Below are 26,956 nucleotides of genomic sequence, written 5' to 3'. Positions count from 1 at the left end.
GGAGGCACTGATTGAGCCAAGGCAGGGAAGGAGCAGTCCTCTTCCACCTGGCTCTGTGTGGTGCCTTCTGCATCAGGGACACTGAGGCATCTGCTCAACACTTCCTCACCTATCCCCCTCCCCCCCAACCCCTGAAAAAAACACAACCCAGTAATGACACAGATGGCTAACTAAGGACTTTATTTCAAACAAAAATTAAAATAAAAAGTTGAGAGTTCTTTCCCCGGATGTGGGGGAGGGATCAGGCCAAGGAATCCCCTGTGGCTAGGCTGATCCCCTCATCCACAGGAGGGGTCCCAGTCCTTCCCGCCCTTGACCCCGGGACTGGGAACCACCACGCGTGCAGGACCCTACGTCAGAGCCAGCCGCTAGGAGGGGACAGAGGCAGGCAGCAGCACAGCCAAAGGGCAACCACAGGAGTCCTAAGTACCAAGAACCTACTGTCCCCACCCTCCCCCCTTCCTGGGGCCCAGAACACAGCAAGGATGGCCTAAGGGAAGAACCTTGTGGACCCTGGTGAGGAGCAGAAAGGCCCCAGTGTCCCTCCCATCTGTCGCCTCTCCTCCGGAGGGGGAGGGCATCGAGTCCTGCAGTTTCCTGCAGTTTGTCGGGAGGGGAGGTCCTGGCAGGTCTGGGCCCTGCCGCTGCTGGCACTCCCACTCCCAGCAAGCTCTACAGTTACCACATGATCCTCTGTATTTCTTGCCTTCCATTTCCCATGGGCGGGCGGGGCTTCCTCCCGGGAGGGTCCCCCACCCCTGCCAGCCCGGTTCACATGATGCCATTGGTGAGGTACTGGAAGCCGTCGTAGAGCTTGGTGGTGATGGACCGCATGCTGCCGTCCACCATCTGCTCCACCAGCAGCTGAAGCTGCTCCTCGGTCATGCTCATGTGGAAGCGCTCTTTCAGGTTGCGGATGGTGCTGGAACCGTGGAAGCAAGGCAGCTGAGAGCCTGGGGGAGTGGCGAGGGCGCGGGTCATGGGCTGTCTGCCGAGGCCCTCCCCTCCCACTTCAGCACCTTCCCTGGCTGCGGACACAGTTCTGCCTGGGAAGGGGAGTTCCGTCTTGAGCCCATCTGCACCCCACACTCCTCAGGCCCTCCAGGTGCTGCATGAGGGCAGAAGGGGAGAGGGCCAGCACCATCTCGCCAAGGGCGGGACCCAGAGGGAAGGCTGGGGAGAGGGTCTGGGGAACGGGCCCTGAGCTGGGCACTTATCTGGTCGCAGGCCAATGCCTATGCTACGTCTGACACTCACAGATGATCTGGGCCACCGTCATCACGGGGCCAGACGGGGACGCTCCTGAGCAACGGCGACAACCTGTGGGGTGGGGGCAGGGGCGGGGAGGAGGACGACACTGGCAGCTTAGCCCAGTGTGCACTGCAGCCTTGAGAAGGGAGATGGGAGACAGGGCCCAGAAGAGCTGGGAGAGGAGGGATCTGGGACAGGAGGGCGAGGTGGCCAGGAGATGGCTCCGTGGGAGCGGATCAAGAGGAGAGCCGAGGGAATACTTCCAGCTCAGCAGGAGAGGGCAGTGTTGGGACAGGGAAGGGGCCTAGGGACAGGGCAGTGTGTGGTCAAGGGCCAGCAGGGGGGAAAGTGGTGACCAGAAACACATGGGGTGGCAAAGAGAAGAGCCAGAGACATGGAAGGAAACAAGCTAAGGCAGACAAGGGACAGGAGACAGGGAGGGATGCTGTTCTTTCCCTGAGTGTGCCTAGAGGGTGGTTTCTGTGGCCTGTGCACCACCCCCTGCATACCCTCCCACCTCCCCTCCAGCTCTATCAGGAATCAGGAGGAATGTCCCAAAGGAAGAATGGCACTAGATCATGGGAGCTGGAAACCCTCTGGGAGTACCCCCCCCCCCACCCCGGCTTGAGGTGGAATCCACTTTTTGGAAGTTCCATGCTCCAGGGCCCCAATATGAGTGGGAACCCTGAGGCACTATGGGCATTGCCCTGTCCCCAAACATACGGCCTCTTCCCAGCCCACCTTGCTGCATGATCTCGACGATCTGTACCACTTTGTCCATGTGCTTTCGAGCAGCAATCAGCCCCTGGAGCATCAGCATCTTGTAGTAGTTGAACATGTCGCCATCCAGGCCCCCCATCACCTGTGAAGGGACACTTGTGTGTGCACAGGGCTCAGTGTCCTATAAGCCAGCCAGGACCCCCTCCGTCGGGGCAGACACGCCAAACTCCATGACTTCCCCGCTCTCTTATCAGGCAGGAAGCCTCCCAGGACATCCAGCCTCACCCTGACTTGCTGCCATTTCTGTTGTTTGTCCCTAATTTGGGGGGAGCCCATAGCTCCCTCTCCCAAGACAGAGAAAGGACACAGTGAGGCACCTCTCCTTCCTGACTCACGTCCACAAACTCTGTGGTCAGCTTAAAGGCTGACGTCTCAAAGCCCAGGTTTCGGGGTGAGCTGGACAGGATGAAGCCAAAGTCGATGTGGATGATGTGGCCTTCTGCATCCAAAAGGATGTTTCCATTGTGTCTGAGGAGGGGGCAGAGGAGAGAAAGAGGCAGTAGTAAGTCTGACTGAGGCGGGAGCCTCAAGATGCAACACACTGGCCACGTGATACCAGGCAGGGGCACCTCCTGCCACGTTTGTTGCTGCTTAGAACTCTGGGCCCAACCTCCTAGGACCTAAAGCTAACAGCGGAAAGAAGGGAAATCAGAAAAGTAAACTGCTATCAAAGGCCGTGGAATCTGAAATTGTATTATGATTATTTTTGAAATTGCATTAACAACTGAAAACAGTTTAAATTGAATATCCCCATTTTCCAAAAATCATGCTTCTGGCATCCAAACTGATCCCAAATAGAGCACCTGGAGGCAAGGAAAGGTCTCTAGCTCCAGCCAGCTGTCTCAGAGGCCAAGCCCTCTGCTCAGTGGGAGGCCTCTAGTCAGAACATACTTTACCTGTATTTTCATGGTAATTCCTGTCAGCCCCTTGCAGAGCAGAGCCCCACTATAAGAGCACAGGCTGAGCAGAGTGTACGTGTAAAATAGCGTGGGGCTCTGAGCAGGAGATTCTAACTACATGGTAAGATCACTAACGTTAAAAGAAAAAAAATCTCCGGAGACAATTATTACAAGCTAGCTGCAGGAAGAAGAGTTAGAGGGAGAGAAATCCCAGGTCTCCGTGATCCCCCCAAAATGGCCAGCAGAAGGAGGAACAGTTAGCATGCCAAGCATGTGAGCCCGGCCCATTCAGCCTAACTGACCCTCTCTCTCAGTGTCAACAGAGGCTTTGGCAGGCTAAGAGCTCCTAGTCTGGAGCCCCCTTCTCTAGGTCTGGTGTGACTGGCTAAAAAAGGGGAGAGAGGGGGAGCCAGTCCCACCTCAGTCCTTCCCCCTTGGGGAAAGCATTACAAATTTAGCAATACAGGCAGTCTTGGGAGTGAGAAGGGTTTTAGATGTCCTAGTCCAACCTTTCATTGTACAGGTGAGGAAACAGAGGCTCCAAGAGAAGGGAATTTCATGCCCACGGCCCCATGGCTATGGAGGGGAGGCTTCTCTCAAATGCTGGAATCCACTCCGCTGCAAGGTGGTCCGGGGCTCTCTGCAGCAGTTAAGGAGATCTTACACCTGATTCTACATGGTTCACTGTCACCACTTCTCTCCAGTGGCTGATCCATTCACAGAGTGATGACATCTGCTCTTTATTTTACAAGGCTTATCAGCTGCCTGACCCCTCACCCTCTTTAAAGGATGATCTCTACTCTTCCAAACACACTAGTTTCCTACAGGAAAGCTCAAAGGCCTGACTAGCACCTGCCCGCCTGCCACCCCCACTTAATCCGGGGCTCAGCTCCAGGCTCTCTGGGCCTTGGGTTCAAAATCCTACTTCTTCAGGGATAGTCTAAAGCTTGCAACCAAAATCCTTACAAATAATCACATTTCCCGTTGGCCTGTGCATGCAGAGCCTCTGCTGGGTTCCTTTGTAGGGCTGGCTGGGTAGAATAGGCAGAGGTCCTGAAAGCTCCTGGACCCTCATTTCCCTTGGGGGAAGCGCCTGCCTCACAAGGTTTTCGTTGGCTTTTAATACGAGAATGCCAGGCCATGACAGGTACTTAACGGATGTGAGATTTCTGTTAAACATCCCGTTAGAGCTTCACACACTGCCATGTTACCGGGAGCCCTAGGAGCTCAGGCCACTGCACACCTGTCTTTCCAGGAGGCTGCCCTCTATCTAGTGAGAGGTGCAAGTCACAGGAACATTCAGGGTGCTGACCTTGAGTCACTCACTGTCCGGAGACAGACTCTCTAAGACAGACTTTCTCAGGGGTAACTATCTCTGTACAACACGTTGTTCACCTATACGTGAAGTCGGACCTCACAAAGTTCAATGTGATATTGAAAGAAATGACCACTCTGGGGGAAACAACAGACACTTAAAAGCTTTGGAAGTCATGTGTTGGAACAAGAAAGGGAGTATGGGGCTGGGAGGCAAAACTTTGTGTCCACCATGTCCCTCACATGCATCTTGTCTCCTGCTCTCGGTCACCGTCGCCACCACCCTCAGGCTGGGCCTCAGTACCTCTTGCTTTGTTGCTGAAGACCTGGATGAGTCCAGCCTCACCCTCAGCGCCACAGGGGCGGTCACCAAACGGTCACTGAACACAGACTGGACCCTGTCACTCCTGTGCCTGCAGACTGAGGCTCCTGGGCCTCACAAGGGAGGCCCTCCGACCTGGCCTCGGCTTACCTGCGGTGCCTTCTGCTCCCTCTGCCAGGCAGCGTGGCCCCGGCTTTCAGCACACTGGGCTGGTCCCTCTCCTGGAGAGTCCCTGCCCCACAGTGCCCTCTAGCCTCGTCGTCCTCATCCTTCAAGACACTGCCTGCTCAATCCCTTGCTCCTCCCCTAGGTCCTTCAGGTCTCCGCCTCTGTATCCTAGTACTTGTAAGTCTGCCTCCCTGCTGAACCCGCGCGCAAACACGTCGCTGCTTCAACTGTGCTGTTCGTTCCACTTTGACATCTAGGCAACAGGAGGCGGGGAAGAGTGAGAACACGCATGAAAGGCCGAGGTTAGGATGAGGAGTTCACCCACCTGTCCTTCACTTGTAGCAGGTAGCAGACCAAGCAGTAGCCAGCACAACTTTGCACAAAATTGCGCTGGGCACTGAGGAATGCCTCAGTGGTATAACTGCCGTGCTCCTGCAGGAAGTAATCGAGCAAGGAGAGCTGTGACTGCTTCTTCACCTGGTGAATGGACACAGCGTTGACCACTGGTTCAATCATGCCGCTGTCGGCCGAAATCACAAGGATCTTGTATGGCTTGATCCACAGGGGCACTCGCTCCTGTTCCCAAATGGACTGTGAGGAGACACAGAGGCATGCGACTATCATCTTTCCAAACTGGGGGAGGAGGTTAAAATCCCCCTCTGACCTCAACCTTGGACAGTCCCCATGGTTTTGGATTCTGGATCTTCAAGTGAGTAAAAACCCACTGATCCCACTGAGGACCAGGGAGGTTTGAAAGAAGTCCAGGGCCCAACAATACACAGGGAGGTATGTGAGAAAAGCATCGGATAGATAGAAAGCCCCAAAAAGGCAAAGAAAGGATTTAGGTGCAGAAAAGCCCTCCCTAGAAAATGACAATATTTTCAGAAAGAACTGGATGAAATTGGCGAAGCTGCTTGCAGGCGACCAATTCAAAGGTTCAGGGGATCGACAGCACACTGCAAACCACCTGCCACAGGCCAGTCCGGAGACTAAAGGACAAACCCAGCCCCCAAAGTTCAGGGATCGCAGCAGACACGGGCCACGAAAAGGCCACGAGGGGTCATTGTGGAGCTGTTCCCATGGTTGTACTTCCTGGGGAAGTGCACTGGGGAAGAAGCACCAGCTCAAGTTGTGTCTGCATCCAAGTTAGCCCCGGGCAGAAAGCTGGGCCCCAGCAAGCGCCCTGTGGGACAACCTGCACGCTCACCTCAGCTGGCTCTTCACCTTTGTCCCCCCTGCCCCTTCTTACCTGCAATTGCTTCAACACCTGGAAGGCCAGGAGCTCCTGCCGAAGGTCATCCCCACACTTGACAATGACTGACAGGAGCCGCCAATTGGGGAGGTGGCCATAGGGGGAGCCTTCTCTGATCCGCCTGTGAAGAAAGAGGCAAAAGCAAAAGGTGATGCCAGGAGAGGACAGACACTGCTTCTGCCCGAAGCCCAGATCAAACTCCCCACAAGGCAAGGACTCAGAAGCCTGGGAGCCTGATGGTTTGGGAGAGGCTGATGGACAAGACAGGGGGTGCGGTGAGTCCCGGGTCGCCTGCAAGCTCTGGGAGGGCCTAGAGATCACTCCCACCTGACTCACCTTACTTTCTCCTGCCAGGGCTCTTTGAGAGCAACAGCAGAAGGGTCTTCTGGGTCTCGTCTGAAGGCTGTGGGGGTATGAGCCAGCTGCTCCGAGAGCCGCCGTCTAGCAGGAAGAAACTATATCATTTGCTTGGAGGAGACACCCCAGAGCCTCACGTCCCTGTCAATGCCGGAATTTCCTGTACTCTTTCCTTGACTCTGGGCACACAGAGCTAGAAACCTGGGCTGAGAGTGTTGCTAACCTGGTGGTTTCTAATCATGTTGCAATGCAGGTTACCAGGCCCCATTCCTCCACCGAGACTCTGAGTCAGATCAGGTGTGGCTCTGGCATCTGTGTTTCCAGCAAGCTCTCCTCCCCTCTCCCTTGATTCTGACACGTGTAGTCCTCAGACTGGGTCCGAGAAACGCTGTTCTAATTCCTTCCTCTGGTGCTTTCACCCCTTTGGAGTCCTCTTAAAATGTAACGTCCTTCTGCGGTAGCCCAATAATTTCTCAACCTGCACCTTCACTGCCTCAAGTTTTATGGTCTCAGGACAAGGATAGAGTAAGGAGAGAGAAGAGGGAAAGACAGGCTGACACACAGGAAGGGGACGGAGACAGGCAGTGCCTGAGAGGGAGGAAGAACAAGGGGCAGGGTGGTGGCCTGGCCATACCGGATGTCCCCTGCTGCTATAAACACAGGCTCCTTGCTCTCCTGGCTGGTGATGCTGTCCACAGAGAACTGGGAGATGTTATCACAGCTGTTGGTGTGCACTTCAGGGAGCTGAGAGAGGAGGGGACCACAAGTCAGAAGTGCCAAGCACAGGCCTTGCTTCTGTCATCTACTCCTCCAGCCACTCTGCCTGCTTGCTGCCTCTGTGTCACAATCACCCCACCACCTTATGGATGCTGTTCCAAAAAGACTGCCCTGGTTCCATGCCATCCTCGCCACCTGGACCCCAAATGCCTAGGCACTCACACAGGCCTTACAGCAGTGTTTCTCCAGGTGTGGACTCTACCTGCATCAGAATTGCCTGGAACGCTGCTAAAACACAGACTCCTATTTCCTGCCATCAGTCTGAAGTAGAATTACTGGGAATGGGATCTGGAAGTCTGAACTTTTAACAAGTTCTCAGAAGACCCCAAGTGTGCTCAAGTTTGCACAGCCCCGCCACAACGGCCACAGAAAGCTGGACTTCGGGCCTTCTACTAGGTGTTGTCCACAGCTTTGGCCTCATTCTCCCTTAGGAGAGAACAGAGCCTCTCCCGACTAGTCGTCTCTGACCATTTCTTCAGTCTCAGCCATTCAGTCTTATTTCCCCATCTCTCTCAAATACAAATTATTCTACCAGACCCCAGGGTCCACAGCAAGGCCTTTCCCTTCTCCTTCCTTCGCAGTGGATCCCTTCTCCTCAACTCCACTCGGCACTTACTGCACACTGCCCTGTTGTATATCCTAAACAAAAATTTTCCCCTTAGATGTCTGTGTCCAGTCTCCCTAATTGGACTGTAAGCTCAAGGACAGAGAGTCTGTCTTCACAAAATGAAATGTGGTTGTGTCACAGTCCTCCATAAAATGTGGCTCTGGCTCTGCACGAGAGTCCAAGTTTCTTTCCATGGTTGATAGGATCCTTCCTACAACCGGGCCCATGCCAACCTCTCCAGCCTCCTTCTTCACCACTTCTCACCCACACCACACATCACAGTCACACACAATGTCCTTCAGTTCCTCAACCGGGCCGAGCTCTCTTGTCCTCCAGCCTTTGCACATTTGCTACTCCCTCTGCCAGGAGTGCTCCGTCCAGTAAATTCCTACCCATCTTCAGGCCCCCATTGACCTATTACTTCCTTAGGAAATCATCTGAGGTGTGCCCAGGCCCAAGTCTGTAGTAAGTCCTACCTCTACCCTCAGGTGCTCCCGTTAACGCCCTGCCCTCTGCAGCACAACTGGGGTCTCGCCTGACTACAGCTACCTGCTGACTGGTCTTGTCGTCTGTCTTTTCAGGTCATAACTCCTTGCAGGCAGGGGCCATTGTGCTCACTAGCACACAGCACTCAAGGTTGGCACAAAGAAGGCCCATAAATATTTCTTGAATGAATGAATGTATGACTTATCATTCTCTGCTTCCATAAGACAGCTTTATATAGCAAATGTTCAATAAATACTCTAAGTTTCCCTCACTCCCTTGGGCTTAGGAATTCATCCTTATATTTAACCTAAATTCCTTCAGCAGGAAAACGAGCTCCACCTGAATATTCCAGACTAGCTCTGTCCAGAGCCTTTCCCCTCATCCCCGTTACTACCTAGCTCATTCGTATGGGCACTTGCCTCAGCCTGCCTCTCAGGGTGTGTGGTCCTGTCTCAAATATAACGAAAGCTCCTGGAGAACGGGTGCTGGGCCCTAGTACCACCTCCTGGGAGCTCCCTCACCTCCACCTGCAGCTCGCCGATGTCATCCACCGACCAGGCCTCGTCATCATTGTCATAGTTGGGCACGGTGCTGAAGCTGCCTGCCCGCTGCTCATGGGTGATACCGCATTCAGGCAGGTTCTCCACGGACCGTGTGCTCCGAATTCGGTTCTCAGGTATCCGGGCGGGGACACTGGTGGTGTCAAAGTTTTCACATTCGAGGACTTCCACATAGATCAGGTAGGGAGCCTGGCAGGGTGGGGTGCAGTGGGTGTGAGACCAGTATTTGCCACTTAGCTCCACCATCGTCTCCCAAATCTCCCCTCTGCTAACACTGTCCTTCTAGCTGCCCACTCCTAGCTCCAACCCTTGCCTGTCAGTCCCTTGACACTGTGAACACGACATTCAGGGCAGGAACTTGTCCTGCGAACACGCAACGCATTTCAAGAATTTGCGTGAGGGGCGCCTGGGTGGCGCAGTCGGTTAAGCCTCCGACTTCAGCCAGGTCACGATCTCGCGGTCCGTGAGTTCGAGCCCCGCGTCAGGCTCTGGGCTGATGGCTCAGAGCCTGGAGCCTGTTTCTGATTCTGTGTCTCCCTCTCTCTCTGCCCCTCCCCTGTTCATGCTCTGTCTCTCTCTGTCCCAAAAATAAATAAACGTTGAAAAAAAAAATTAAAAAAAAAAAAAAAAAGAATTTGCGTGAGAGCATGCACAGGTTTTGGTTTTTTTTTTTTTAATGTTTTAGCTGAGGGGCGCCTGCTGGCTCAGTTGGAAGAGCATGTGACTCTTGGATCTTAGGGTTGTGGGTTTAAGCTCCATGTTGGGTGTAGAGATTACTTCAAAATAAAATTTTTAAAAATAAATAAATAAATGAATGAGTGAATGAATGAATGAATGTTTCAGCTGAGCTCCCACATGTACAGATGATGCACTTAGGCAAAACTATTGATTATCACCATCAAAGAGGCCTGGAAGCCTCTGGGGGCTTGTCCTAAAGATAGACAAAGAGACTGGGGAAAAGCTGGGTGCTGTTCCAAGCAGGGTTCTAATCCTCAATACTTCTTCCGAAAAAGCCCGAACCTTAGTACTCGTTCCAATCAGCACACAAGTTCAGCTAATTCTCTCCAACGTGTGTCTGGCATACTTCTCTCTCCTCCCTGCCCACTGTGATGAGAGAAGGTCTTAGAAACAAGAGATTTCTCTACTCCCACTGTCACTGTGCCTGGAAAGCCTAAGAGTTAAAGATGGGCTGGAAGGAGGTTGGAGAGCAACTCTCTCCTGACCATGGGAAGAGGAGGACTAGAAAGATTAGGCCTCTCTGGGACCAGAAAAAAGGCCCAAGAAGGGGGACAAGATGGCCCCAGGATCACAACAGCACTGAGGTAAAGTCAAGATTGACAGGCGCACATGAACTGTGAAGGAATCCAGGATGTTGGTGCAGCATATCTGGGCATATACACAAACCTGGACAACCATGGGAGAAGAGTCAAATGTAGGGATGGGTTTGGGCCAGAGTCCACCTACCTTGTCCTTGGAGTTGAGGACAACAGCCTGGGTGTGGGGCACTCGGACCACGTGGTGGTCAAAGCCAGCAGTGGGCAGCCAGACTCGAGCAGGGAGCTTATGGTTGAGCAGGGAGAGCTCTGAGATCAGCCGCTGTGTTTTCTGCTCTTTGGTGGGGAGTGTGGCCAGCCGCTTGCCAATTGCCATCAGGGACTTGATAAATTCTCGCTCAGGAGCCAGTCTGACGGGCTACAGGGGGTTGGGGTGAAGTAAAAGACAGTGAAGAGACCATAGAAAAAAGTGGGCCACCCACTCAGTCACTCCTGGCCGTGCAGGGCAGGGATCCCAATGTCTGAACCCTAGGGAAAGAGCTACCTTTCAGCACTGGTAGCAGATCCCACCACTCCACCCCAGACAACCTGAGCTGGGAGTACGTAGAAAAGCCAGCCCACTCCTCCACAGGCTGATTCTTGGGTGGGAGGAGGGCATGAATGTGGGTCACTGGGAGGCACCCCTCTTCTCTTGGCCCTGAGTTCCTTAGGAACTGTCCCAAGGTTTCAAGATGGGTGGAGCGGACGGAGAGAAGAGCTGATTACACCTGACATGCTTCACTCGGCTCAAGGTTCTTGGGCTGAGTCTCTGCTGCAGGGTTCTGCCAGAGCCCACATGGCTGGGGAGGGGAGCTCTGAGTCACTATGTCCCCTTGCAAAGAAGGAGGACTTACACCATTCAAATGACTTCTGTTACCTTCCATGGCATCCCCCTGGTCCACCCCACGGTCTCTTACAAGGGGTCATTGCACATGCAGGGGATGAGGAGGAGATGGGAGTAGACTTTGCATTAATGAAGGCACAATCTATGGGGACAGAAAAAGGAGATGGAGGGAGGGAGGTGCGGGGAGGTGGGTGGAGAAAGCAATAGCTCCTTTCAGCCCTTGCCAAGGGCCCTGAAGGCCTGTCTCTTTCAGTGGTTCTTCCTTAGGTCCTCTTCCCCCTTCTCAGGGACTAGCGTCCCCTTATTAGCTCCCTGCTGTGGGCCTGGCTCCGCAGGCTGGGTACTTCGTCATTCTCAGAAAGGGCAAAGTCTGCCTGGGGAGGGAGGTGGGAGTAGGAGGAAAGATGGACACAAAGAAGGGCTCTTTTCCCAGTCCAAGTCCTTCTATCATAAGGGCACTTTATCAAGGTAGCCAACCAGCAGCCCCATCCCAGCTCCCCTCAGCTATGTAAGAACAGTATCTCCTCTTCTGGTAGAAACAGTATTTCACTCACCAGGCCTTTTTCTCCCTCTCTGTGGGTCCTGTTTAGTTTCCTGAGAATTGAGAATTTCTACCCTCACTCCCTTACACTGCAAAGAAGAGCTTCTTTTGAAAGCTGGGCAGTACCAGGCCCATCTCTGCATGTGCAAAGGGCCAGGGTTCAAAGGAACAGCTCATCTCTCAGCCTCTGCCCCACAGAGGGGCTGGCTCAGGGCTCCACACAATAATGAAACAGGGTATCAGAATCAATCAGGGTTGCTCTGGGAAACAGGGTTGAAAAGAGATAAAGACAGGAAGAGAGCAGAACTGGGCTTCTGTGGCCCCTGGAAATATCACAGGGGCCCATGGAGAAAGCAAAAGAAAGGACGAGGAAATTTGGAGACTCACTCCTTCATTCATCCTGATCCCCTAATCCATCCACTCAGGTGGCAAATGGTCACTGTTCCAAGGACTCTCCACCCCAACCAATTCAGAGTCATCTTAGATTAGAAAAGGCAGAATTCCTTCCCATCTTCCAATCAGCATTTGGGTCGGGGGCCCCTACATTCCTTGAGTATGTTGGAGATGTGACCCCAGGCCTCGAAAGAGGCTCTGCCACATGGGAGGAGATAGGAATCATGATTGAAAGGAAATCAGCACAGAACGGAGAAAATTGACTGGGTAGATAAATCAAAAAGAAAATGTAAAAAAATCATCCAAACTCCCAGAGGGTCCAGCATTTCCTCTCACGTCTCTGCCCAGCAACAAGGTCCAAGACCCTGTGGGATCAGAGGGTCACGGGGTTAGTCCAGAGGGAACAAGAAAGGAGAATGCAGATTAAGGAACCTCCTGGCAGTGAGCTGGGAAAGGGAAGAACTCAGACCTGGAAGAAAGGTGGTTGAAGCTAAAAAAGAAAACCAGCTGTGGGGAGGTAAAACTTTCCTTCAGGCCAAATCCTGTTTGCTTTTGGAGTCTGCTCCCCCAGCACAGGGGCTAGCATTTAGAAGGGCTGAATAAATATTTGATGGTCTGATGGCAGAAGCCATAGGGAAAGGGTTCTGGGTGGGGGAAACAGGATCCTGGGGGTTTCTGCCAAACAGTTCTTGGCGTGAATCCAGGGGTAAATTCTACCTCTCTCCCAGCTGTTTTCTCTAGAGACCCAGGAACAGGGGCTGAGTCATGTTGCATCCCAGGTGCATCTGGGGGAAGGCCCCACCTGGACTCAGGGTACTAGAGGCAAAGGACGGGGGATTCCTCCAGGCTGGGGAGGCCGGGTGGGAGGGGCGGTTCTCCCAGGAAAAAAAGGCACCTTTTAACTCCAGCCTTGGCCTGGGGACTCAGAAGACCTGGGGACGGAGAGGAAATGCGGCCACAGGGGGAGCCTGCCACCCAGTCCCAGCCTGGCCCCACTTACGGAACTGAATGAATTATCAATACTCTCGGTGCTGGAGGAGAGCTCCTGGGAAAGGGCCAGAGGGCAAAGGGAGGAGGAGGGGCAGGGAGGGAGGGGAGAGAGACAAAGGCAAAGAATTTAGCTCCAACCTGGATCATAACAGCTTCTCTTGTGATCTCTACCTTGCTGCTTTAACAGGAGAAAGTCAACCCAGAAACACCACTTGCCCCAATTCTTGACACTTGTGGGAGACACTGGAAGGCTGCTAGCTCAGACCTTCGTAAAAGAAGGGTTGAAGAGACAGAGGGCCTGTGCTTTTCACTTTCTGCCTTTCTCTCCTTGCCTGAACCCAGCTCTCCCTCTAACATCTGGGTGCCTCAGGGCAGTAACTGCCCTGGCAAGCTGCCTTTCTCTTCGTCCACTCAGTCCACTCATGCGCTCCCACCCAGAGTCTTCTCTGTGGAAACCACCACAAAGGGACTGAATGTAACAAGCTGTGTGGCCCCCATACTGGAAAGCCCGCATTCCTCCAGCTTCTTGGAAACAGCAAGGAGGAAGGAGAAAAGCTAAATTTTCAGTGTCAAGGGTGTCTCCTCTCCAATCAGCCTCATTATCACCCTGGGAAGACCAGTCCCAACACTGAAGCAGGTGACAAGGGACACTCCAGAGCCATGAGCATGACACCTCAGGGCTAGATGCTGCTGGGCATAAAGGAGGGGATGACTCTATCTATCAAACCTCCGCAGGCTTCCTATCAGGTTATTTCATGCCCCACTCAATAAATTACAATTCTTGGACCCAAGTTGGGGAGCTGGCCCTAGCTGCATCCACCTGAGAAAGCTGAGCAGCTGGGTAGCAGCCATCCAGGTCCCAGGTGAGGGGATTTGTCTAAATCTCACCCTGTGTCTTACTGGTGTCTAGAGCAAATCAGGGGAAAGGGCTAGTAGTCAAACTCTCCTCCAGAGGCTCTGTTGCAGCTCACGCACAGACCCATCCTGAGTTCTGTCGCCAAGGTCTCCCAGGGTAGGGACAAAGGGGCAATACCTGTGCACCAACCTGCAGGAGGGCAGGGGCCTGGCCTTAGGAGACAAAGCCCTGGGAGGTCCCGGGGCAGGAGGGCAGTGGTCACTGAGCTTCTACTTTGCAATCAGGATGTCAAGCATCTACTTAATTCCATTCCATGGTTTACATTCTCTTCTAGCTGGAGGTCCTACAGGCAGATCATTCCTTGAAGGATCTGGGGAGAAGGGCACTTTGAGGGAGAAGGCAAGCCAAACACTCTCCCAAGGCAACAACTCCTCTGCTTTGGGTAGGTAGGCAGAGGTGGGAGGGAGAGCTGAGGCAGTGAGGAGGATGCCAGAGTCTGTTCTGACTTAGTGGCTCAATTTCTACCTATGAGCTGGCTGGGGAAGAAACAGCAGGCAGGATATTGGCTCTGTGAGCAACACTCCAGCTGAGTCTTCCACAGACGGGCCCTGTCTGACTCATTAACAGCCCTGGGGGAAGGGAGGTATATCTGTCCTACTCTGTAGGCTTGAGTCACTCATACTGAGTCAGCTCCAGGACAAAAGCTAAGGCCAAGAAGCTGACATCACACCGCATCAGGCTGGAAGGCCCACCGGGGTTTCCAGTGTGACACGCAGCAGATTTCTCTGTACAAAGGTTGCAGTCCTGAAAAGACAAAACTCATCTACTAGGACTGTCATTGTATGGGGACGGGGTGTGGAGTGGGGGTGGTACCTAAATCATCTCTGCTCCCTGGGCCCCTACTCTAGGTCAGAATGTCCAGCATTTTGGTTACAAACGGGAAGGAAAACCACCTGAGCAGAGTCCTCTGGTTAGGCTGACAAAAACTGCTTTGAAGCGGTGCGTCCTAGGGGCTGAAATGGTGAGGGGTGGGAGAAATCCACGCTAGAGCCCTTGGCTGCTGTGGTCCAGAGTGGAAAAGACCCATCATTAGAGGAAAACAGAACCCTGTGTGACATCTGGGGAGGGGAAGACTGCAGGGAGACTCCGGGCAGGGGGACAGCTAGACCAGCAGCCCCAGGGCCGCCTCTTGTGCGGCCTCACTTTACTCTCCAGAGCTTCTCTTTAGATAATTTCGTGCTTTGTTTAGTAAGCTGGTGACTTCCTCCTTATACGCAGGAGACAGCTTTTCAAGAGAGTCATGACCTCCACCAAAAAACTGTTAGAACTGATGAATTCAGTGAAGTTTCATGAAACAAAATCGGGAGTCCCACACTAAATGGTTTCTCGGATAATGGGGTCTCAACATTCCAAGTTCCTGGAGGGACAGGCCAGCCCCCACTGCCTCTGGCACTGGACACTCTGCACACTGTACAACCTCATTTGTTGAGTGAATGAATGTTGCATAACAGGGGAGGAGGAGGAGGAGGCAAACCCATTCCCTTGGTATTGGGCCTTGACAGATGTATCCTCAAATTGACAAAGGGGTTTGGAGAGACCTCTGTGCCAGACGCCAGTGCTTGGACCCGTAGAGATATTCATGTTTATTCTCTCACTCCTGCTCTCACGTTTCCTAAGAACGCATAGTGGGTTCAGGTATCTCATTCTGCCAGCATCAGATAACCCAGGAATGCCTAGGGATGGGGTATCTCCTTCCTTTCCTGGATCTAGTGACCCACGATAAGGTGCCAGGTTGGAAAGAATGGCAGCCAGAGAAGCCATCCCAGAGGATTTAACAGAATACCTAGGTCTCAGAGTCATTCATGATTGCATCTTGGGAAGGAGTTAGAACCAAGGAAGAGAGATCAAGGACCAGCACAGAGTAGCCCTGAGGCCTCAGCTTTTCTGATCCTAAGATGAGGACCATCAAATGCACACAGAGAAAAGCCACGCCTGACAGGAGGCACCATGGGGCTCACTTCCAGCTGCTCACACACACACTGCTATGGGCCTGAGCCCAAGAGGAGGAGCTCCCAAACCCTTCATGACCGTAGTCCCACCAGATCGAAATGATTCTTCTTGTTCTGTAACAACCTCCCTTCATGATTCTGAACTTCCCTGCCAAGCTCAACCAGAAAAGGAAATGGTCCATTTTGGTTCTGAGAACAGTTGAGCTCTTCTGCCTGTGCACGGAACTGTGGAAACCTAGATGGCTAAGGCCTAGGCCATTCTTCCCCAGGTGGACTGAGACAGCTGAGGGCCTAGGAAAACAGATGCTGAGAAGCAAGATGGCCTGGCTGAATGATGGAGGAGTACCAGCTGTGAACTGAGGCCTGGCTGAGCAGCCCTGGGCAAATCACCTCGCCTCTCTAAACCTGTCTCCCCAATGGTAAAATAATCCCCATCTCTTAGGACTTTGTGAGGATGAAACGTAAAGTACCTGGCATGATGCTTGGCACATAATAGATGCTCAATAAATGTTAGCTCTGTTGGCTTCACGATTATTAAACTATCGTAACAAAATCCCAAAATTCCAGAAAGCAGGCTCTGTAGTCTCTGTCCCTCCTGCTTTCTCCCTTCCTTAGTCACTCTGATTCAAAGAAGCTGAAAGAAGTCTCATTGTATCAAAACCGTGGGTGGGTTATGTGCCCCACAGGGGCACATGCCAGCACCATGGCTATATGCATTTTCCAACAAGTGCAAATTCCTTGTTCTTTTCTCCCTTCTTTCGTAGGCTGGGCTGGCAGCCAGGATGAGAGCCGGGATGGTGGTGAGTCAGAAGGGGGTACTGGAGCACCATTGTCTGGCTGGGACACCAGGTCACTGACACTTGGTTGTCCCCTGGCAACTTCCCAAGCTATCTGTCCAGACATGGGATGGCAGTTGGGCATAACCTACTGATGTGCTTATCTCCTCCCTGCTCTGGGTCCTAAACTGGACACCCCCAGCTGTTCCTGCAGCCTTCTCCTCTTTCCAGCCTTCAAGTCTCTGACAAGCCTCTGGGCATGCCCAAGATTTACTCCACACCAAGACTACTTTCCTCTTCCCTTTGTGCTTCTCCCAAATGCAAAGTGAAAGATCCCAGCAAGACATCCCTTCTCTGGAGGAAAGGCAGGCACAAGGGCATTCTGCAGATGCCTCAGTGACAGGGAATAAACCTTACTCTTAAGTCGACAAAAAGCAGGATCACTGGGAGTGGGGCAGAGGGATTATGAGGAGGAGGGACAAGGAGAATGAAGCTAAGGCTGTATTTAACACGCCTTCCCTCCAGCACACACACCATCCCTTTTCCTCCCCTATGGCTGCTGCTCTGAGAGGTTCTGGTAGATACCCCAGGTATCTATCAAGTCAGGGTGGGAGGGGTCTCTGCCACAGTTCTCAGTAAACAGTTAATGGAAAGGCAGGGAAGTTGAGTAAAAACACCCGGGCAGAGTCAGGAGTGTCAGTCTTGCTATTAGCTATATGACCTGAGGGAGGTCACTTTATCTCTCTGGGTCTCTGAGTTCTTCCTTTGTAAAATGAGGCAGTTGGAATACATGAATCCTAAGGTCTTTTTCCACTCTGACATCCCATGCTTTTATCAGTGAAATGAAACAGAGGGAAGGAGAGAAAAGGACAGAGGAACTGTATGTCAGACATCCTGTCTCCATGCCACCTTGCCCCACTGCCCCTTCCAGGCATTTTACCTCATCCTCATTCTCCACTTTGGGGTTGCTGGCTGTTCGTTTCAGGTTGCTGCTGAGGCTTATGCTGGCGGTGGCATCAGACTTAGAGCGCTGGTGAGTCCTTTTAGAGGGAGATAGCCCCATGTCAGGTGCTGGGCTCAGAGAGGGCAGCTCCCTCTTCCGGTGAGCTGGCTTCAGCTCATCTGAGAGGATCAGCTTCCGGAGCTTGGTCCCACGGGAGTGTCGCTGAGTGGAAATGTGCATGTCTGAAGAGTAGGCCCCGAGCAGCAGGGCGCACTGGAGGGAAAAGTTAATGCTCTGGCGGCAACGGTGGACGATGTAGGGCTTGATGGCATCACCCACATCCTCATCCATGTGGATGTACATGTTAAGCAACTGAGGCAGATAGAAATCCACATCCTCATTGCGAAAGCAGAAGAGCCGGTTGCCAATGTAGGCTTGTACTCCAGGCTCCTTGGAGTTGTACAGGTAGGAAATGGCCATGGAGATGTCGAACAGTTTGGACTCAAACAGCCTCAGGAGCCAGGACTGTCTGGCTGAGTTGTTCTGCCGCCGCTTCCTTGCTCCCTTGGCTGTGCCTGAGGCCACAGTGGCCCCCATTTCATCTTCTTCCTCCCTTATCTGGGAAGGTGGATCATCCAGGCAACGGATCGCACTGTCCAAAATATCTCCATTGACCAGCTCCAGTGGGGTGCCTGTGCTAGAGACGGCCACGCCTCCACGCAAAAGCTTGACTTGCTCCAGCACCTCCTGGCAGGCCTTCTGAGCCACCTCGCGGTCAATCACCGATAGTTCCCCAACCCCCTCCGTGATGACGCCTAGCAAGGAGCCCCCGTTATTCCCTGGTGGGCCAGGAGTGGGCTCAGAAATTGGCTTCAGAGGGGCAGGTTCCACCACCATGTCTCCCATGGCCACAGCCAGACTTCGAGCTTCCAAGCTGGAGGAGGAAGGAGACAGAAAGGAACAGAAAGGGAGACACATACACACCAGTTAGTGGTGGCATCCTTGGGTCTTCCTTTGCCCACCATGAAACCTTCCCAGGCCCCTCCTCTTTTTGTCTTCCTGGACTTCTTCAAAATCAGACGACAAGCCATCTCCCATGGAGCCTCCCCTTCCTACCTCTATGGCTGATCACATTACTCTTCCTTCCTTCTGCACTTAGTTACTCGGCTTAGCCTCTGTTCCTACCTTGTATTTGCAAAATGTTGCTTTACATGTTATGTTTGTATAGGTGTATACATTCTGCAGATAGACTGAGAAGCAATTCTCGTCTTACTCCCTTGTCTCTAACTCTTCAAATGTTTTTCTATCTTTGTACTGTTTCTGGGTCTTCCCTGACATGCCTGCCCATAACCTTTTTCTTTTCTTCTTTAATCTGTTATTTCCTTACTCATATAACACTCCATACACAGGTCCTAAGCATCTCACCTTTATTTAGTATCAAAGTCTTCATATATTTTTCTAATCACAGATACTTTACCTTCTCTTTAGACTCAAAGTTCCAAGGAATAGGGCCAGCAAATAATATCCAGGCTTCACTTAGAAGAAAACAGCTCTAAAACAACCATCATCAACTCTGCAGAAGTGTGTCATTTCTCTGCTTGTCTGACTTCATGACACCATTCTCTCTTTCTCTAGTGCTGTGGTAGCTGAAGTAAAGTGGAAAGACTCCTGAACTTGGAGTCAAATAGGCTGGGATGGGATTCAAGATCCTGGCTCTGCCATTATGAAATGTGTAATCTTATGCAAACCATCTATTTTCTGAGTTTCAGTTTCCTCAACTGGAAAATGGGAAAAACATCTATTTCTCATTGTTACTGTGTGGAATAACTTCATGTGTGTAGAAGGATCTAGCATAGTCCCTGGCACACGTTAGCAGTCAATAAATATTAGGTGACTCCCAATCACCTAACAGGCTAGTAAACAGTGTACACGCATGCAAGTGTGTGTGTGCGCACGCATATACTGTTTGTAAGGAAAGTGAACTTGAGTTACACTCGTCTGAGAATCCTCCAAAACATTTATGACAGCTCTCTCCTACCCCGACACTACTTTCCCCATTATCACACACACACTTCAAGAACTGGAAGGGCTGAGAGAAAAAAAAGAACTTGGGCCAGAGCTCATGGGTCTATAACATGCAAACTACAGGGAGGAACAGGAATCACATCACCAAGAAGCCCTCTCTGGAGTGACAAAAGCCACTGCTCTCCTAGAACGGTTCTTCAGAGCCTCACCGAATCCACATCAGAAGAGTTAGTGCACAACTGAAGGAAATTTCAAAACGGGGACTGGGAGAGGCAAATTGTTAATGTCAGCTCAACCCAGCTCCAGAGTCTGACTGTAGTAAGCAATGGGCTCAGAGGCCTCTTCATGAAAACACAGAGTGAATCTAAGATAAACTCAAGAGCATGAGCAAGAGGAAGGCAGAATCTACTGTAGAGCTGGAATGCAGGTAATTTCCAACTATTAGTGACATCACCTTGGATGCTTGTGAATCTGGGGACATAGGACTTTGGGTAGGTGAAAAGAGGCTCAAGATACAAATTCTCTGATCACACTGAGAAGCCCCATTTTCCACTGCCACCCTCCCAGGGCCTCTTCCTGAACCTCTAAAACATTAAAAGTCAAAGCTATTCTGCTCTGCCAATACTATTATAGCCCAGCTCCCTGCCTCCCAGCAGTCCCCATTGAAGTCTTGCTGGAAGACAGATGAGGAACTCTTCTGTTCTCAGAGATCACCAAAAAAGGCTTCTTCGGTTTATCTTTCTCCCAACTCTGTCAAACAAGAAGTTCCCATCCCTGAATTTAATTTCTCCGATGCAGCTTGAGCTCGGAATCAGTAAAAATTTGGCAACTTGTTCATTATCTCTCCTAAAATTGGGCAGCATCCTCTGAACAGCAGAACCAGCATGGCTGCCTAGGTGGATCTGTCCCTACTCACAGCTTTAGGTGACACAGGAGTCATAAGGAAGTTTCATCTCCCCTTGCCACACCTTTGCAGGGTTCTCTGAGCAGAGGGTCATTCTAACTCAACTGAGACCACTACCTTTTAGGTCTGCTGAAAAACTCACATGACAGCTTCAACTGTTTTATGCAACTAACTTTGTTTCCTCAATCTGTCTATGCGTGGCACATCTTTCCCCTTCCCTGTATTCCAGAGACTTCCAAGTCACCAAAAGCTCCTAAAATCCACTTTTCAAAACTTCTGAGAGATGTGAAGTTCAGACAATCTCCCACATTTAGCACCACAGACCTCACCAGGATCTGCAGCAGATGCCTGCCCACATTGATCACAATTGGGATTGTTACTGGCACCAGCAAGGGAGGTAAGCCTGCCATTATTTTTTTTTTAATCCCAGGACTCAGCCAGGAATCCCACGTCACAGTACTCAGGGGACTCCTCACTGAACAGATCCCCCATCTAGCAGTCTTTATTCCCTAGGGAACCAGACAGTGTCATGAGGTGCAGGAAAACTGGATTCTTCTCCTGTGTAGGAGGCTCTGCCACTAGAAACTACCAAACTGGAGGTGGACCTCCCTGGCCTCTTTGAGCCTCAGGGATTGCCTGCATCTGAAGCAAGTCATGGGGGGAAGGAGGTGTTGAGTTGCCAATTTAGACAATAAGAAGCAGGAAAAGGATTTTCTAAAACCTAAATCTTGATATGGTCTTCAACATCAATTCATTCCTTTTCAAAAGCAAAGACAATATAGCTTTGGTAAGTAACCATTCTAAAGAAAGGGAAAGGACTAGAAAGCTAAAGAAGAAACGAAGAAACAGGTCCTGTATTCATCACCCTTCCCCTTGTAAGAGAATTAGAAAAAAGAGGGGTGCCTGGGTGATTCAGTCTGCTGAGCATCTGACTTGATTTCAGCTCAGGTCACGATCCCAGGGTCATGGGATCAAGCGCTGAGTCAGACTCCATGCTGAGAATGGCCTCTTAAGGTTCTCTCTCCCTCTTCCCCTCTCACTTGCATGTTCTCTCTCTCTCAAAAGAGAGAGAGAGAATAAGCAAAAAGAGAAGAAAATCCAAATCTTTAGTATCAAATGGCTCCTATGCTCTCAAAGATGTTCAAACAACTGAGCCCCACATTTCACACTGGGAATCTAAACTGTCCTTCCAATTAGATAAAGGGGACTGAAAATTCCTCCCCTGCCGCAGTCTAGCAGCTGGCTTCTAGGCACTGCGATGGGAGTGGGGGGTGTTAAAAACTGACTGGGCTCCACAGCTTACTGTCTGGGCAATGTAGGGAATCCTCATCTGAGCATCAGGCGGCCGTTCAGGGCAGAGCGCAGCAGGGGCAGACAGAAAAGCTATACATGCATGTGTTCTATGTGACCTAGGATTTAAGTAAATCTCTGCAAAACCTCTAGGGGGAGGGGATGTTTAACCTGGTTTCCCACTTCTCAAAAGATTCTAAGCAACAACCTTCCACCCCTGTACTGGTCTCCATTAAAGGCCTTCCTGGATTGGCCTCTGCTAGGATAGGAGGTAAAAAGTCCCAAATCAATCCTCTCACCCAGTTAACCACCATTCCCTTCTTGGGGGAATAGATAAATACGGATTGGTTCAAACCAAACCTCATGTTTTTACATGTTCCTGTATTTTCATAGAATAGTCTTAAGAGAACATCTGAATTTCCAAGCAGGTTGGCAAGCTCAATTTCCCTCCCTTTGAGATGGATCATGTGAGTTAGAAAAAAAGGTAGTGAAGCCACTATCTTAATCCTACAAGGTGAGTAGCTGAAAGGGACTGTTACAGGGGCGCCTGGGGGGCTCAGTCGGTTAAGCGTCCAACTTCAGCTCAGGTCATGATCTCGCGGTTCGTGGGCTTGAACCCAGCATCGGGTTCTGTGCTAACAGCTCAGAGCCTGAAGCCTGCTTCGTATTGTGTCCCCCCTACCTCTCTGTCCCTCCCCTGGCCGTACTGTCTCTCTCTCAAAAATAAATAAAACATTAAAAAAGTAGAGACCCTTACAAGTTCATGGAAAAGAAAGGGAGGGTCACATATGTTATTTATAGTTACACAGATTTCTAATAAATAAAAGTGACAATTATATAAACGAGAAGTGCAAATCCTCTAAAGTTCAATCCTCTTTTGTTACAATTAATAAATCAAGAAATAGAGGCACAAGCATTTTATCCAATGCTATAGTGCTAACCTTCAGAAACAAATATTGTGATAATGAAGACATTAAAGGAATAGGAGTAGGGATGAATGGAAAGGAACTGTTGATCTCATCATAAAAGTGCCACTGGATTTGTTACCCAGTATATGTTTGCCTTTGATAATAATTTTTCAAACATTTATTTATTTACATATTTATTTAAATGTTTATTTAGAGAGGGAGCTCATGAGTGTGGGGGGAGGGGTAGAGAGAAAGAATCCCAAGCAGGCTCCATCCACACTGTTAGTGCAGGGCTTGATCCCACAAACCATGAGATCATGAGCTGAGCCAAAATTAAGAGTCAGACGCTTAATCAACAGAGCCACTCAGGCGCCCCTAAGATTTTATATTTTTAAGTAATCTCTATACCCAACGTGGGGCTTGAACTTACAAGCACGAGGTCAAGAGGTGTGTTCCACCAGCTGAGCCAGCCAGGCGCCCCACCTTTGATAGTAATTTTTAAAAAGAGGTTGCTCTTCCAAAGAGACTCCACATCACCCTAGGCTGCCTGTTGTGCTGTTGAGAAGTTTCTTCTTATATCTTAAAGTCTAACTCAAACCTTCCTTTAAGAAGGTCTCTGCTCATCTTTCCCCCTTGACCTCAATGGATAAGGTAGAGACTGAGTACTATTTTTCCCCTGTAGAAACTCCGGGCTGAACAGTCAAGCAGGCTCAGGCCCGAGCAGGAACCAGGTAAGTGCTTCCCCAAGGCCCCAGTGGGGAGTTGGTATCAGGGAAGAGGGCATTCTCAAGCTACCAGCAAGAGGGTAGGGAGGGCAGTGGTCGCAGGGTAGTTAAGTCAATATTGAATCAGGCTGAGAAGTCTCTGTGCAGGGCCATGGGAGCTGGTGTAGGCAGATTCCAGCCAGACAGTCCAAGCCAGCTCTGGGAGCCCCTGCTGAAAGAGACAGATGGCAAAGAAAGTAACCTGTGCACTCACCTCTCTCTGAACTGTTACTCCCTGTTGCAAGCCCCAAATGTGCTTGGACTAGGCCCTGTCTTGTCTCCTGCCAATTGCTGAAAGGTTCCACCCAAACTTCTTCCCCAAATCAAAGAATTTCAATCTGCTGCTTTGGATGGCGTTTGGCAAACATGTTCTCATGAGGCGTGGACCCAGCTCTGAGAATGAAGCAGGGAAGCTAGGGGAAACAGGATTTCTCTTTGGGGGTATTTGAAAAGAGTGAAAGTCCTCCTAAAAGGGGAGATGAGGAGGCTGTGCTCTGGCTCAGGAGCAAGGAGGGAGACCAGGAAGAAGGGGGAAGAGGAAGCATGATTACTTTCAGACAGCCTAGAGTCGGAAGATGAATGGAACTTCACCAGCCCTCTTCACTGTCATAGGCTGGGAGACATGGACACAGGGAGCATGTTTCCAAGTTCTTCTCCAGCCATCTCCCTCCAAGGGCTTTCCCACAAACATACTTCCCACCTATAAAATTTGGATTATGGACCAAGTCCATGAGGAACAGAAGAGGTGGTCAGTAATTTCAGTTCTTTCAAACGGACTTATCACCACAGCTGGCAACTAGAAAGACCCAACAGAGAGACCACAATGAAGGAAAAGTCTTAGGTCAGCTAAGCCACTACTAATAAGTGCCTTTTGTCTGAGAAACCCATAATATTCTGTAAACAAATAAACCAAGTCTAATTTTCCCCTAACCCACATCCTACAAATAGCCTATTACACACCAATGCCCACAGAGTGGGCCATTCTCCCCAAAAGGTCACTCTAGAGGTCAAGTGAGGAAGTCATATGCTGAACCCAGGAATCCTGATTCCGAATGTACAACCTTTTTCTAATGTCTCATGTTCCTTTTCCCAGTTACCTCCCAACCCCACCCCAGGCCTAAGCTCTTATAGAATCAACCAAAACTATTCCAGTAAGCCACAGACAGTAAACTGATTCCTGGATCTGGACAGGGGTGGGAAGACACTCTACTCTGTGATGCCTTAAAGACAAGCCTAAAATTAAGTAATCCAAAACAAAATTTCTCACAACCTCATTCAGTCTCCATGCAGGCCTGTTCATCCCTCCTAGTGGCTGATCCTGAGTAGTCAACAAAGTGTAATCTGATAGGGACTTCTTCAAAACTTGCTCCATCCTTCAGAAACACCCTTCTGTCCAGAAAAGCCTGAGTGAGACAGCTGAGGCTCCCCCTCCTCCCAACACATTTTATCTCAGTTCAAGGTTTAGCTGATCCTGAAATAAGTGGTATGTAAAGATGAAGAATGTGACAGAGAGCACATGAAGACCACATGGAAAACAAAATCAAGTGTCACAAGGATCAGAAAAATCCTTGAAATTCGAGGCAGAAGGTGTCAAAGTTGGAAATCCCAAATGGGAAGGGGCACTGTCAGATCTTTTCTCTTCTATAGGAACAAACCTCCAGAGGTTGGGGGGTTTGAGGAGGGATGAAAGGGAAGCTAAAGAAAGTTACAGGGCTCATAAAGCACTCTAGAGAAGAAGGGTAAGAATTAAGGTCAAAGTACAATGCAAATGGTACTTTGGGAATGCCGATGAGGGCCTGAGATTCCTTAAGGAGAGAGGAAGAGACAATTCTTGAAAGCCAGGAGCTGGGTGGGTGGCAGTGAGGTAATGGAATCAGAAACAGAGGAAGAGGGCCACGGGGAAGTGGAACCCAGTGCTGGGGCTGCACGAACACATCGGAGAAAAGGGGCAAAATAGGAAAGGGGATGAAGGCGGAGGCTGTGGGAAAGGTTTGGGGCGAGAACACAGATGACGAGGAAGGGCAAACAAGGGTGGGCATTACAAGAGGTGTCCTGATGTGGAAAGGGTTCATGATTTAATAGAAAATAACTCGGGACAGAGGCAACAGGGACGGGGGGGGGGGTCCCCGGGGCAGAGGGAGGAGCTAAACAGAAGAGGAAGCCAAAAAAGCATAAGAGGACCCTAGGCTTGAGGGAAAAGAGTGGAGAAGACACTCGGGGTGCAGCTGCCACCAGGACGTCAGTTTTGTAGTTGAACCCAGGTGTGGGGGCGGGGAGAGGCTGTGCGGGACAGGGTGGGAGAGGGCCCCCCCCACCCCCACTCACAAGGGCCAGGAGGACTCACGGGGTAGGAGTCGCTTACCTCCGGGAGAACCCCGCAGAGGGGGTGCGGGCGGTCGGGGTCGGGCTGCCGACACCGCCGCCTCAGCAGCAGCGGCCGCTCCCGGGTTCCATTGGCCGCCTGCGCTTCCCTGACAGCGGCCGCGGCGGCTGAGCCAGGCCCCGGCTTCGGGGCTGCCCTCGGCGCCGCCTGAGGGGGCCTTCGCGCTGCCTCAAGTTCGACCGAGCCGCACAGCCTCCTCTCCCTCCCTCCACAAAAGCAAGACCAAAAATAACAGACAGATAATAAATAAAATCCCAGCAGGGCTCGAGTCTTCTCGTGAGTCCCAGCAGCTCTTCGTGGGATGTGCCTTCCTGCTTCTTCGATGCTCAGGACCCTACCAATTCCATAGCAATCTAAGGAGTCGGCTGAGCTGCCTGCAACATGCCTGTTCAGAAATAGAAAAGGGGGCGGGGAAGAGGCCTTTGAAAGCAGGAGAGGGAGAAGAGGAAGGGAGGAGCCTACGGGTGGGAGGAGGGGTCAATCTTCCGAAGGCTAGGAGGTAGCGTGTGTCAGGCTGGGTAACCGAAAAGGTCGTAAAAGTTACTGGATAAGGGACCGGGCTGCCGCCCTAGAGGAGAGAAGAGCAGGCAAGCAGGCGGGTGCGGATGACCTGTTAGAAAGGAAGTACAGACATATCGGGTATTTCCATACGTTTCTGAGCATGCAAATTATATGTAAATAAGTCCTTTTGCGTTAGCCACCGAGTTACCGTAATTGCTCTCAGTGGCTTTTCCCCCTCCCCTGTTCCACATGACTCTCTTAGTAAATCAGACCGTGGGATACACGCAGGGGACCCAGCCGGGAGAGGAGAAAGAGAAAGTGCGGGCGGGGAAGATAGTCACCCTCAACACCCTTTTCCAATTCATCTTTAAGGAAGCTTCCAAGATTACGCCCCTTGTCGCTTCGGAAATGGCGCGGTCCAACCGCGTCAATCTTTTCGCCGTTACCGGCACGACTCGAGGCCGCGATTCTGCCTCCGAGGTCACCACCTGCCTGGGTCCTTTGGCCTCCAGCCTCCGGACGTTGATCTCTCCAGGGAGGGGCTGGACGGGCCTAAATTGGGAGAGGTGAGTGATCATAACCCCTCTTTCCAAACCAAACCATATGCAGCTAAACAAATAAAAACGCGCCCTGCAATGGACCTCTGGTGTTGGTTTTGTATATTGTCAATATTGATTGATTTGATTGGGAGCCCTTTCTCTCAGAACCTCAGTCCCAGTCTCGCTGGGACATTCGACGTTGAG

General features: G+C 51.2%; 1 protein-coding gene across 4 annotated transcripts; it reads right to left on the bottom strand.

Annotated features, from left to right (window-relative positions):
• Window positions 1-163: 163 nt before the first annotated feature.
• On the bottom strand, window positions 164-26,302 carry PI4KB (phosphatidylinositol 4-kinase beta). Of its 4 annotated transcripts, XM_047082591.1 has the most exons (13): window positions 25,692-26,302; window positions 17,436-18,372; window positions 12,865-12,909; window positions 10,238-10,465; window positions 8,735-8,962; window positions 6,978-7,087; window positions 6,323-6,427; window positions 5,984-6,107; window positions 5,060-5,325; window positions 2,367-2,499; window positions 1,993-2,113; window positions 1,258-1,320; window positions 164-953 (listed from the first exon to the last, which is right to left on the bottom strand). In XM_047082591.1, the coding sequence occupies exons 2-13, from the start codon at window positions 18,342-18,344 to the stop codon at window positions 772-774; spliced, it is 2,514 nt and encodes an 837-aa protein (XP_046938547.1). In that variant the 5' UTR covers window positions 18,345-18,372; window positions 25,692-26,302; the 3' UTR covers window positions 164-771. The 4 variants fall into 4 exon arrangements, with proteins under 4 accessions (XP_046938547.1, XP_046938549.1, XP_046938548.1 ...); XM_047082593.1 differs by lacking the exon at window positions 1,258-1,320 and having other exon boundaries at window positions 25,692-26,299; XM_047082592.1 differs by lacking the exon at window positions 12,865-12,909 and having other exon boundaries at window positions 25,692-26,293.
• Between the last annotated feature and the right edge of the window lie 654 nt (window positions 26,303-26,956).

This window comes from Lynx rufus, unplaced genomic scaffold, assembly GCF_022079265.1.
Source record: "Lynx rufus isolate CCGP_SWC_20201006 ecotype Redwood Valley unplaced genomic scaffold, mLynRuf1.p SCAF_2, whole genome shotgun sequence".
Taxonomy (NCBI): Eukaryota; Metazoa; Chordata; class Mammalia; order Carnivora; family Felidae; genus Lynx; species Lynx rufus.
Note: the sequence above shows the minus strand (reverse complement) of the source record. Positions and strands in the feature narration are given on the sequence as shown.

Coding starts and splice junctions, on each gene's coding strand:
- PI4KB (XM_047082591.1), bottom strand. CDS start 18,344: ATGGGAGACATGGTGGTGGAACCTGCCCCTCTGAAGCCAATTTCTGAG. Junction 2,114..2,366: donor TGACCACAGAGTTTGTGGAC/GTGAGTCAGGAA, acceptor GTCCCTTCACAG/GTGATGGGGGGCCTGGATGG. Junction 954..1,257: donor GACGGTGGCCCAGATCATCT/GTGAGTGTCAGA, acceptor CCACTCCCCCAG/GCTCTCAGCTGCCTTGCTTC.